We start from the raw sequence: 11,779 nt of genomic DNA on the forward strand, positions 1-11,779 counted from the left end.
CTGCAAGGAGTAAGTGGGCAGCAGATAAAAGCTGTTGTTCTAAGCAGGACCACGCACCAAGGAACAGCACTATTTGTGACTCCAAAGAAATGAGGGTACCACAGATGGGCTCTCTGGGTAAGACTACATTAGAAGTCTGGGAGCTTGGGGAGGTAATTTGGGTGATGGTCAGCTCAGGTCTCAGACTATCTAGGTTCTGACCAAAGCTCTGCCTGCTTAGATAAGGAACAGCTGATAACTTATGATAACAAATACTTGATAAATAGGCTCAGATTTGGACCAACTTTAAAACTCAACATTTTTCCAGGTACAGAAGTATCATGGGATGAAGAGTAGATACCTCCCATCAGAAATTTGGCCCTAGAAGATGAAGACTGGGGGGAGGCTAGTTCGGTGGAGACTTGGGACTCAATACCTGGATTCTGAGGAGCTTGAGGCTCCAGATCTGGACACTTGAGTCATGGGAAATGGAAAATTATGGATCTGAGACTTTGGTTAGAAACTGACTTTGGAACTCCTTCCTGGGGATATGAAAGCTAAGGGTATATGGATTCTGACATGAAGAGGCTATCTCTAGGTTCTCTGGGCCAGGTAGTAAACTATCTATCCTTGGCCTTGCAGGATTTCTAGACAGAGGCCACATTCCCCTGGTGCTGCAGCTGCTGTTCCTCGTTCTCTTTACTGGACTTCTGGTGGCCATCATCATCCAAGGTCAGGATCATCTCGGAGGTTGGGGTTCCCTTGGGTGACCTTTCAGCTTGGATGTCTAGGTCCAAAAAAATGGAGGAGCTGACAAGAGCAATGGGCCCTTCAGCAGCAGCTAGCAGCTTCTTGAAACCCCTCCATTTTTGTTTGGGGATGGAATAGAAGCAGTAGAGGGTTCATGGATATTAAGATTTCTTATCTTTGAATGAAATTTTTTAATACAGTGTCAATGTGATGTTTGACACACAGTGAATGTTTAATAATTACAATATCTTTTTTTCTGTCAAGTTTCCAAGATCCCCAGCTCAGAAGAAATTCAGTGGGAACAGAAGAAGCAAGAGAAAATGCACCAGGACCTGAGCCAACTGAAATCTGAAGTTGGTGAGTGAGCAAAACCAAAATGTCCCTGGTTCTGCGAGGACCCTCATGTGGGGTCACTCTGTTCTAGTTGCTGGCCATCTCTGCACTTTCAATTCCTTATCTGTGAGGTTGGAATAGTGATTTAAAAAATAAGGAAAGCACGTGATGGTCAATGAGGACCATGCACAAGTAGGCACCCAACTAAACCAACGGAGAAAGGGCTTCAGTAGAGAGAGGGAAATGGCTTGACCAGGTACTGTGTCAAGGGAGGATCCTCTTCTGTAGATCTTGAAGATAAACAAACTCAGAAACAAAGAGATTCATATATGAGTCCAACCTGATCTACTTTGACCAACAGATAGCCTCTGTCGCCCCTGCCCTTGGGATTGGACATTCTTCAATGGAAACTGTTACTTCTTCTCCAAGTCACAACGGGACTGGCACAACTCCATCACCGCCTGCCAAGAAATGAAGGCCCAACTGGTCGTCATCAAAAGTGATGAGGAGCAGGTGTGACTGGCTAACTGTTTTGGGGCATTCATCTGGACACTGGCAAACCAGGGCAGAGACAGTTATTTATATGATGTCTGCTAGAAAATGAGCCTACTCGCTCTGCTTGGAAAGGGTGAAAAAAAGGGGTATGAGCAGGTGTTCCCAGGCACCTTAAAACAGGCATACTCAAGATCCCAACATGGATAAATATTGTGGGAAACATTTAAAATGAAAGTGACTTTTGTAAGTGTACTGGCCAGGGCATAACAGCTTCTTTGACAGGGGTTTTTTTTTTTAATCCTTGGTGTAAATATTCTCACCAGGATTGATTTCAAGTGACCAGTTAGGTTCACTCAGTGAAGACCTGAAGACCAAATGCATGACCCACAGTCACAAACTGATATAATCTAGCTTTATCATAACTGACCTTGAGTAAATTGATGTGGATATACTCAGAACCTGTATGACACAGAAACATGTAGTGTTATCAAGGGCATGTGATGAGTGGCCAGCTGTGCTCGCTATCAACATAAATCTAAGCACATCTGCCCATAGACCCCAGGTATGCAACTGATTTAGAACTCCTGGGAACATCAGGCTGAGGGTAGAGCTCAACTTTTAGAGTGCTTGCCTAACATTCGTGAATTCAATCCTCAGCACCACATAACCCAGGTGGTAATGCAAACCTGCCATCCCAGCTCTTGGGAGGCAAAAGCCAGAGGATCAAAAGATTAAAGCCATCCTCAGCTGCATGTGTTTGAGGCCATGAGACCTGTGTCCAAAAAAAAAATGAACTGCTGATAGCATATGGGGACTCGTGACTGGTGTACGAGAAATGTGAAAGGGTTAAAATCAGATTTCAAGCAGACTCTGCTGCCAAGAGGTCGGGGAGCATAATAGCTTTCCACTGCTGTAACAAAATATCTGAAACCAGCTCCAGAAGTAAATTATGTCCCATAGTTCAGAGACTTCAATCCATGGTCAGCTGGACCCATTTCTTTTATGTCGGTGACAAGGCAGAAATATAATATGAAGGCATAGCAGAAGAAAGGATGTAGCATCCTCTTGTAGCATCCAGGATCAAAAGGACACACAGAGAGGGGGCCGGGGACAAGACTCACCTCCAAAGATACTACCAACTGTGACCTACATCCTCCATCTAAGCCACATTTCCCAGCTTCCATAGCCTACACTTAACGCTGTCAAATACTAAATCTAGCCCGTTTCTCCCTGAGGATTGATAGGCAGTTACTAATGGTAGAAGTGGAAGGATATCATGGCCCCACCCATCCCTAAGGACCTATAGGCAGTTAAGGGTTGCTGAGGAATGGAAAGACACCTTCTTCCGTGTTGCAGCCACTGGTAGGGTGCCCATGCTCTTGTAAGGAACCCCTCTCCTATAAGGAGCCCTAACTAAACTTGTTCATTTGCCAAAAATACAAATGTTTTGGAATCCATTGGTGAGCACAAGCTAGGGAATAGGGAATAGGGAAAAGGCTGCCTCCTGACTCTTTCTCTCCTCCTCCAGAGCTTCCTGCAGCAGGCTTCCAAGAAAAATGGCTACAGCTGGATGGGGCTGTCAGATCTGAACAAGGAAGGAGAGTGGTACTGGCTGGATGGTTCACCTCTGTCAGACAGGTAGTCCCAGCAAAGGGAATACCCTGAAGGCTGGAAGGGAAGGGGCTGTGTCTGACTTGTACTACCCTTCTGGTTCCCCCAAACTCTGCCACCACCTTCCCTGGCCTTCTAGAAATGAATTAATAACATTCTTCCCTAAGATGGAGGAAGAAGGACCTGATGTTCACACAAGACAGAAGCTGCTTAGGTTTCACCATTAGAACTGAAGGATGAGTCTGTAGCCTGTGTGGGTAATCTAAATAAAGTGTAATCATGGGAAGCTTCATAAAGATGGTCACTAGGTCAGGGGATTACAGCATTTTAAAGAGTAGCATGTTGGACTGGGGAGATGGCTCAGTTAGTCAACTGCTTGGAGCACACGTATAAGAAAGGATCAGAACTTTATCTGTATAATTCAGGTTTATTTGTTCATCTATTTGTTGAAAGCTGAACATAGTTGTGTGTGCATGTAATTGCAACTCAGGGTAGACAGAGAAAGATGAATTGCTGGAACTCATGGGAAAAGTAGCCTAACCGGGTAGTTCCAATCCAGTAGAAGACCCTGCTTCAGAAAAAAAGTAGATGGCTACTGAGGGCTCTCAGAAGGATGACACCTAAGGTTCACCTCTGGCCTATACACATGCACATACACACAAGCATATAGCACATAGCACATACACACCATACATGCATGTAGGCATGTGCACAAACACATGTATCACACACTCATATATGCACAAATACATTCACACATCACACACATGCACATGTATGTACACATGTGCATGGACACACAAACACATCACACTTGCATGCACTTACAAATGTACATACATCACATACATGCACATACATGCACATATCCATCAACACACATATGCACACATGCATAAAAAGATAGCATGTTATACTCACAGATCCTCCTAAGAGAAGGATTCATCATATGTGGGGAACACCAGCCAGGGCTGGTGGGAATGCAGAGGGAACAGGCACTGTGGGTAAGACCCTATGTTAGATATCAAGGGAAAAAATACAGCTTGGGTGTAGGTAAGTGGTAAGTTCTAGAGTGTCGGCACTGTCCCTGGTTGTTTGTTATTTAGCCATGGGCTTGTGTGTATTGATTGACCCAGAGTACAAGAGCCCAGTGAAGGAGGTGATTGGATGTGGGAAGTTTACATTGGCTAGTTGCATCTTATAGCCGTGCTTCCTGTGGGACAACTCTTCTCAAGCATGGGAGACAAGGGTAAAGGTCAAAGTGACATGGGAAAATGATGAGGTCCTGTACAGGATATGTTTGTCACACACATGCAAGGAAGGTATGAAAGTGCCAATTTCCAGGAACTATGAAAAAGTGTCCATAAGGTACAGGTAGCATTGTGGATGCAGTCTTTGTTCCAATGGGCACTGATCGCCTTACTATTTAAAATGTCAGGTGACTGTAGAAGTGAGGACTTACATCTGGGTATTCAGTTCTATTCCATCAATCAGCATGTCTGTGTTTATGCTAGTACTGTGCTATTGTTACTACTACCTCTCTATAGTAAGTCTTGAAATGGAGAGCGCTGATATCTCCAACAGTGTTTTCCATGTTCAGGATTGTTTCGGCTATCCTGGGCCTTTGCATTTCCATATGAAATGTCAGATTTTTACTCACATGAAGAATTGCATTGGCACTTTAGTGGGGATTGTACTAAATCTGTAGGATGCTTTTTGTATGACGGCCTTTTCATAGTGTTAATCTTGAGCATAGAAGGTCTCTCCATCACTTGACGTCTTCTTCAGTTTCTTCTAGGTTTAAAAGTCTTCTCTGTAGAGGTCCTTAACTTCCTCTATTGGGTTGATTCCAAGATAACTTTAGACTATTGTGAATGGGATCATTTCCCTGATTTTTTTTCTCAATGTGATTGTCTTTCATATACAGGGATGCTGCTGTCTTGTACATGTCTGTTTTGTATAACTGTGAATGCTTTTTGCAGCCTTGGGAAGTATTGGAACGATGGACAGCCCAACAATATTGGGGGACAAGACTGTGTGGAATTCAGAGATAATGGCTGGAATGACGCCACATGCGACCAAAAGAAATTCTGGATCTGCAAAACATTTGCAACTACCTGTTCCAGCAAGTAATGACCAGACCTTCTCTACAGCTTGCACAGCCTAAACATCCCAGTTGGGCAGTGGACTTTTACTCATGCATTTCCCAGTTTCTTCTCCCTGTCTATGGGCATGGAAATCTTAGTATTACCTCTAGGACTGCCCAACTGTGTAACAGGGAGGGACTGCCATGTAAGAGATCAGCAAGACAGCTTAAGAGTAAACACATTGCATCCTTGAGAACAGTTAGAAAGTGAGCATTACCAATAGGTGTTACTAACGTTTATCCCATGATATAAAAGTGCCTGCAGTGGAACAGAGAAGCCAGAAATTTATCCATGGGGAGCTCAGCAATAGAGAGACAGCTCAATACCAAACTCCAGCTGCCTGCCTCAACTTCCCCAGTCAGTTCCTGCTGACTTCTGTGAGCACTCAGATTTGAGGATGTCACTTCTATCTGTTGTTATCTGTACTTTTACCTAAGTGGTTTTTACTTTACTCTTCTGGAAACCCAATGGGAAGCTCCAGCTAACTGCCTTAATGGAGCATCCTCAGTCAGTTTCTGCTGGGTGTTTGTAAGCCCCTGACTCAGTCATGTTGTCGTTCCACTGCTATTAGTACTTTTACTTGGACGCCTCACACAGGGGACACTGCTCTTCCCAGGACTCCTTGTGTTGGGAACTCTAGCTGGCTGCCTTAAAGGGGCTTCTCTCTTTAATTTCTGCCTGACACATTGAGCACTCAACTTGATGATATTTGGAATCTATTTATCTACCCATCATTTGCTATTTGTTCTTTTACTTTGGCTTGCTACATACTTAATAAACTCATTCAGAACTGAAAAAGTGTGGGAGATGGACTGTTTTTGTAGAGGACCTGTGTTCAATTCCCAGCATCTACATGACCTCTCACAACTGACTGTAACTCCACTTCCTAGGGATCCGATGCCCTCTTCTAGTCTCTGACAATACTGGCCATGCAAGTGTTGTACAGACACACATAATAAAGGGGAAACAGAAGTATGGCTATAGTAGATCATTCTCCAGACCATGCAGTACACATGTGTTATTGCTAATACATCCCAAAAAATTGCATGCAATCCTTGCATATCTTCTCCCATCCACCTCCCCTGTGTACTTTAGCTTAGATGTCTTTTTCTAGTTGTTATAAACCTTCCAATAAGCTGAAGTACCAGAGAACTCACCTCCCCAACCCCACAATGATTCATACTAATATGTGAATTTCCTACTTCTGCCCTCCCTTGTTGATGGCGTGATGAACCCAGATGTGTCTTTACTTAAGGAAGTTCATGTTTCTCTGGCTCCTGAGAGTTGTGGCGGTGGCAGTGGCCATCTGTCATCCTCTTTGCCAGCTTGATTGTGCTACAGGGAGCTCCCTTCACCAGTGCTAGGTCCCTTACTGCTTCAGTTCATTAGAATGAGAGACAACCCCAATCCAACTATGCTGAAGCAACAAGAGATAACTATAAAGCTTTGTACTAAAACTTCCCAGCAGGTGACTGTGGACTCTGTCAGACCACCACCCTCGGAATTGTGACCCTATAATGTGCCTGCTTCCCTCTCAGTAGCATATATATTACAAACTACTAGCCTCTCCACAGGAACTCAGTGGAAGAAAACACACACTGAAAAGAATAAGTGTTTAAGCCTGCAAGAGACAAGGTCTAGAAATGAACTTAAGCCAGGGAGATCTCTATATGAAAGAGGCAGGAGGGCTGAGAATCAGACCCCATTGAAAAGTCCCCCTGAACCCTCACCACCCCGAATCAACTTAGGCTACCTGGAACAAAGAAGTAGAAACTGCAGCGGAGGTGCTGCTGCTCACGTATACCTGACTTTAGTACCAGAGCTGGTGAAAGTGCAGTGCAGACATCTAAAGAACCTACCAGGAAAGGCCTTGAAAGTTCCTCTCCCCAATATACCAGAACCCCACTGAACATAGCAGCTACAGAGATCAATGGCTCCTGTTTGTGCCTCTTCACACATGGCACCATGTGAAAGCTGACCTTAAGAACTTCACCTTTCAACTTAGCTTGTCTGTGTCAACAATTCACTTCAAGAGTTCTTTTTATTTTGTTATTGAAAATATTTTCATCCAGTTTATTCTGATCAGTTTCCCCTCCCCAACACAATTTCTCTTCCCCTCAAACAAGCAAACAAACAAAAAGGGGCAATAAAAAGAAAAATACAAGAAAGAAACCAACGCATGCACACAGCCACCAAAACCCATACAAGCACACAAGTGGAAACCATAGCAAACAAGCAAAATGCCAGTGAGACAAAAATAATAATAATACTAATAATAAAGCCATATGAGACAAAAAGTCTGGTGGGGTGATACATAGCTTTAATTCCAGCACTCAGGAGGCAGAAGTAAGAGGATCACTAAGTTTGAGGGCAGTCTGGTCTACAGAGAGAGCTCAAGAAAATCCAGGGATACACAGAGAGATAAAATGCCTACAAAAAAACATACCATTGAGTTTGTTTTGTCTTGGCCATCTACTAAGGGGCAGGGACCTACCATTAGGTGGGTTAATATACCCAGTAGGATCCCATTGGAGAGAATTAAATTTTTCCTTTGCTAGTGTCAATTGTAGGTGGGTTCTAGGTTAGGGGCCACTTGCCCCACTTCCGGTCCTGGGACTCTATCTGGCTTGAGCCTGTACAGGCCCTGGGCTTGCTTCCAGTCTTAGTGAGTTTGCATGTGCCTCAGTCCTATTGTTGGTCTGTTGCTGCTTGTATTGTAATTCTGAATGTTAGTCTTCAAGGCCTGGATGCCCCCATGGAGGAGAGAGTCTGCAAGTACCCAAGTGACCTACCCAGGTGACACTGTATGGCCTTGTCTGTACCAGCAATCCTTGGTCTCTCAGGCAATCTTCAACTAGATCCTCCAGCAAGAGATGCTTTTGCAGCTGCATAAGCTCCCAGTGTTTACATAGATATGACCCATTCCTACTACACTGGCCCTGGACTTTTTTTTGTTTGGGAGACTTTTAATGACTGTTTCTGTTTCCTTGGGGGTTGTGGGACTGATTAGACAGTTTATCTGATCATGATTTAACTTTGGCACATTGTATCTGTCTAGAAAATCATCCATTTCATCTAGATTTTCCACTTTGTTGAGTATAGGATTTTGTAGTAAGGCCTGATGATTTTTTAAAGTTTCTTCAGTTTCTATTGTTATGTCTCCCTTTTCATTTCTGATTTTGTTAATTTGGATACTGTCTCTGTGCCTTTTAGTTTGGCTAAGGGTTTGCCTATCTTGTTGATATTTTCAAAGAATCAACTTGATTTTATTGAGTCTTAATATTGTTCTCTTTGTTTCTAATTCATTGATTTCAGCCTTAAATATGACTATTTCCTGCCATCTAGTCCTCTTGAGTGTGTCTGTGTTCTTTTGTTCTAGAGTATTCAGTTGTGCTGTTACGTTGCTAGTATAGGATCTCTCCAATTTCTTTATGAAGGCTCTTAGTGTTATAGATTTTCCTCTTAACACTGCCTTTGTTGTGTCCCAGAAGTTTGGGTATGCAGTGTCTTCGTTTTCATTAAATTCTAGAAAGTCTTTAATTTCTTTCTTTATTTCTTCCCTGACCAAGTTGTCATTGGGTAGAGAGTTGTTCAGTTTCAATGGGTATGTGGGCTTTCTGTTGTTTTTGTTGTTATTGAAGACCAGCCTTAGTCCATGATGATCTGATAGAATGCATGGGATCATTTCAATCTTCTTGTATCTCTCTGTTGGCTTGCTTTCTGTCTGATTATATGGTCAGTTTCGGAGAAGGTACCATAAAATGCTAAGAAGAAGGTATATTCTTTTGTTTTAGGGTGAAATGTTCTGTAGCTATCTATTAAATCCATTTGGTTCATAACTTTTGTTAATTTTACTGTGTCTCTGTTTAGTTTCTGTTTCCATGACCTGTCCATTGGTGAGAGTGGAGTGTTGAAGTCTCCCACTATTATTGCGTGAAATTCAATGTGTGTTTTGACCTTTAGTAACATTTCTCTTACAAATGTGGGTGCCCATGCATTTGGGGCATAGATGTTAAGGATTGAGAGCTTGTCTTGGTGGAGTTTTCCTTTGATGAGTATGAAGTGTTCTTTGAGAATTTTTGGTTGGAAGTCTATTTTATTGGATATTAGAATGGTTACTCCAGCTTGTTTCTTTGGACCATTTGCTTGGAAAAATTTTTTCTAGCCTTTTACTCTGAGGTAGTGTCTGTCTTTGTCACTGAGCTGCGTTTCCTGAATGCAGGAAAATGCTGGGTTTTGTTTACACATCCAGTCTATTAACCTATGTCTTTTTATTGGGAAATTAAGCCCATTGATGTTGAGAGACATTACAGACCAATAATTGTTGGTCCCTCTTATTTTTATTGTTACAGGTGGTATTATGTTTTTGCAGTTCTCTTCTTTTGAGTTTGTTGTGAGATGATTAGTTTCTTGATTTTTTTGTGGGTGTAGTTTCCCTCCTTGTGTTGGAGTTTTCCTTCTTTTATCCTCTATAGGGCTGGATTAGAAGAAAGATGTTGTTTAAATTTGGTTTTGTCACGGAATATCTTGGTTTCTCCATCTATGGTGATTGAGAGTTTTGCTGGACATAGTAGTCCGGGCTGGCATTTGTGTTCTCTTAGGGTCAGCATGACATCTGTCCAAGATCTGGCTTTTAGAGTCTGTTACAAAGTCTGGTATGATTCTGATAGTTCTGCCTTTATATGTTACTTGGCTTTTTTTCCTTACCACTTTTAATATTCTTCCTTTGTTCTGTGCATTTGGTGTTTTAATGATTATATGACATGAGGATTTTCTTTTCTGGTCAAATCTATTTGGTGTTCTGTAGGCTTCTTGTATGCTTAAGGCCATCTCTTTATGTTACAGAAGTTTTCTTCTATGGTTTTGTCAAAGATGTTTTCTTGCAATTTGAACTGAGAATCTTCACTCTCTTGTATTCCTATTATTCTTTGGTTTGGTCTTTTCATTGTGTCCTGAATTTCCTGGGTGTTTTGGGTTAGGAGCTTTTTGCACTTTGCATTTTCTTTGACTCTTGTGTTAATATCTTCTATGGTATCTTCTATGTCTGAGATTCTGTCTTATATCCCTTGTATTCTGTTGGTGATGCTTGTATCTCTAACTCCTGATCTCTTTTCTAGGTTTTCCATCTCCAGGGTTGCCTCGCTTTGTGATCTCTTTATTGTTTCTACCTCCATTTTTAGATCCTGGACAGTTTTGTTCAATTCCTTCACCTGTTTGGTTGTGTTTTCCTGTATTTCTTTAAGGGATTTATGTGTTTCCTCTTTAAAGGCTTCTACCTGTTTACCTGTGTTCTCTTGTATTTCTTGAAGAGAGTTATTTGTATCTTCCTTAAAGGGCTCTATCATCTTCATGAGATGGAATTTTAGGTCAGAATCTTATCCAAGGCTTGCTGTGGTGGAAGACAAGTGGATGCCAAATGGCATTGGTTTCTGTTGCCTATGTTCTTGTGCTTGCCTCTCACCATCTGTTTATGTCTGGTGTTAACTGGCCTTGCTGTCTCTAACAGTAACTAGAGCCTGTCCCTCCTTGTAGGAAGGTAGGGTTCTGTGAGCTGATTTAGAGCAGGCCTTCTGGGAGGCAAACACTGCTGTCTCTGGTTAGGGAAACCTCCTATGTCCCTAGTTAGGGCAGGCATCCTGTGACCCTGGCTGTGGCAGATCTCCTGTGACCCTGGTTACGGTAGACCTCCTGTGAGTCAGGCTGTCTCTGGGTGTGGGCTGATAGGCTGGAGCACCCAATTTGCCCTAGGCCAAGTTGTGGACTGGAAGGAAGGTGTGTCTCCCACAGGGTGGATATGCCCTCCATCTGCTGTGCCCTGTGGGGGTCCCAGTTAGGCCAGATATTGGGGTGGAGGGTCTCACCTGTAAGTCTGGTTATAATGGACCTCCTCGGAGTCAGGCTGTCTCTAGGTGTGAGGGGGAGGCTGGATCGCCTGATCTTCCCCTGAAAGAGTTTGTGAACCAGAAGGAAGTGACTTGTACAATTTAATTAATGCATAGGAATATAAAATGGTGTGGGGATGTGGCTCAGTTAACCCTAGCTAGCTCAGGAGGTCAAGGGATGAGGTTGTTCAAGTCATTCCTGCTACATGTCGAGTTTGAGGTCAGCCTGAGGTACATAAAATCCTGTCTCAAAAAGAGAGAAAAAGAGAAGAAAGAATTCACTATGATTGTCACCATCAGTAAACCAAAATGAAAATGCCTGGCATCAGCAGGGTGGTGTTTCTGGGAAGATATCATGTTGCTAGCCTACATCCTGCCATAACTGAAAAAAAAAAAAAGTCATTTTACAAGCTACTGGTTTTTATAGAAGACATTCTAGAGGTCACTATACTAGAAGTAAACCAGCTATTTTGGCTGTGAACTCCAGGCCCTCTCAATGCTCTCTGAAATTCTTGGAAAATGTATCTCTTGCCTAATGTGTCAGAGGCTCAGCCCCCTTTCTCTCACTCTTCCGGTGCCAGT

General features: G+C 42.8%; 1 protein-coding gene across 1 annotated transcript; it reads left to right on the plus strand.

Annotated features, from left to right (window-relative positions):
• Positions 1-6,101, plus strand: LOC143438156 (CD209 antigen-like protein E). The gene is made up of 6 exons (XM_076923765.1): positions 1-117; positions 622-711; positions 994-1,086; positions 1,424-1,575; positions 3,086-3,195; positions 5,151-6,101. The coding sequence occupies exons 1-6, from the start codon at positions 90-92 to the stop codon at positions 5,299-5,301; spliced, it is 624 nt and encodes a 207-aa protein (XP_076779880.1). The 5' UTR covers positions 1-89; the 3' UTR covers positions 5,302-6,101.
• Positions 6,102-11,779: the final 5,678 nt, after the last annotated feature.

This window comes from Arvicanthis niloticus, chromosome 24 (genome assembly GCF_011762505.2).
Source record: "Arvicanthis niloticus isolate mArvNil1 chromosome 24, mArvNil1.pat.X, whole genome shotgun sequence".
Lineage (NCBI taxonomy): Eukaryota > Metazoa > Chordata > Mammalia > Rodentia > Muridae > Arvicanthis > Arvicanthis niloticus.

Bases quoted from the DNA above. Each gene is read 5' to 3' on its own strand.
- LOC143438156 (XM_076923765.1), top strand. From the start codon at position 90: ATGAGGGTACCACAGATGGGCTCTCTGG. The intron at 712-993 runs GTCAGGATCATC...TTTTCTGTCAAG, and splicing joins GGTGGCCATCATCATCCAAG to TTTCCAAGATCCCCAGCTCA. The intron at 1,576-3,085 runs GTGTGACTGGCT...CTCCTCCTCCAG, and splicing joins TCAAAAGTGATGAGGAGCAG to AGCTTCCTGCAGCAGGCTTC.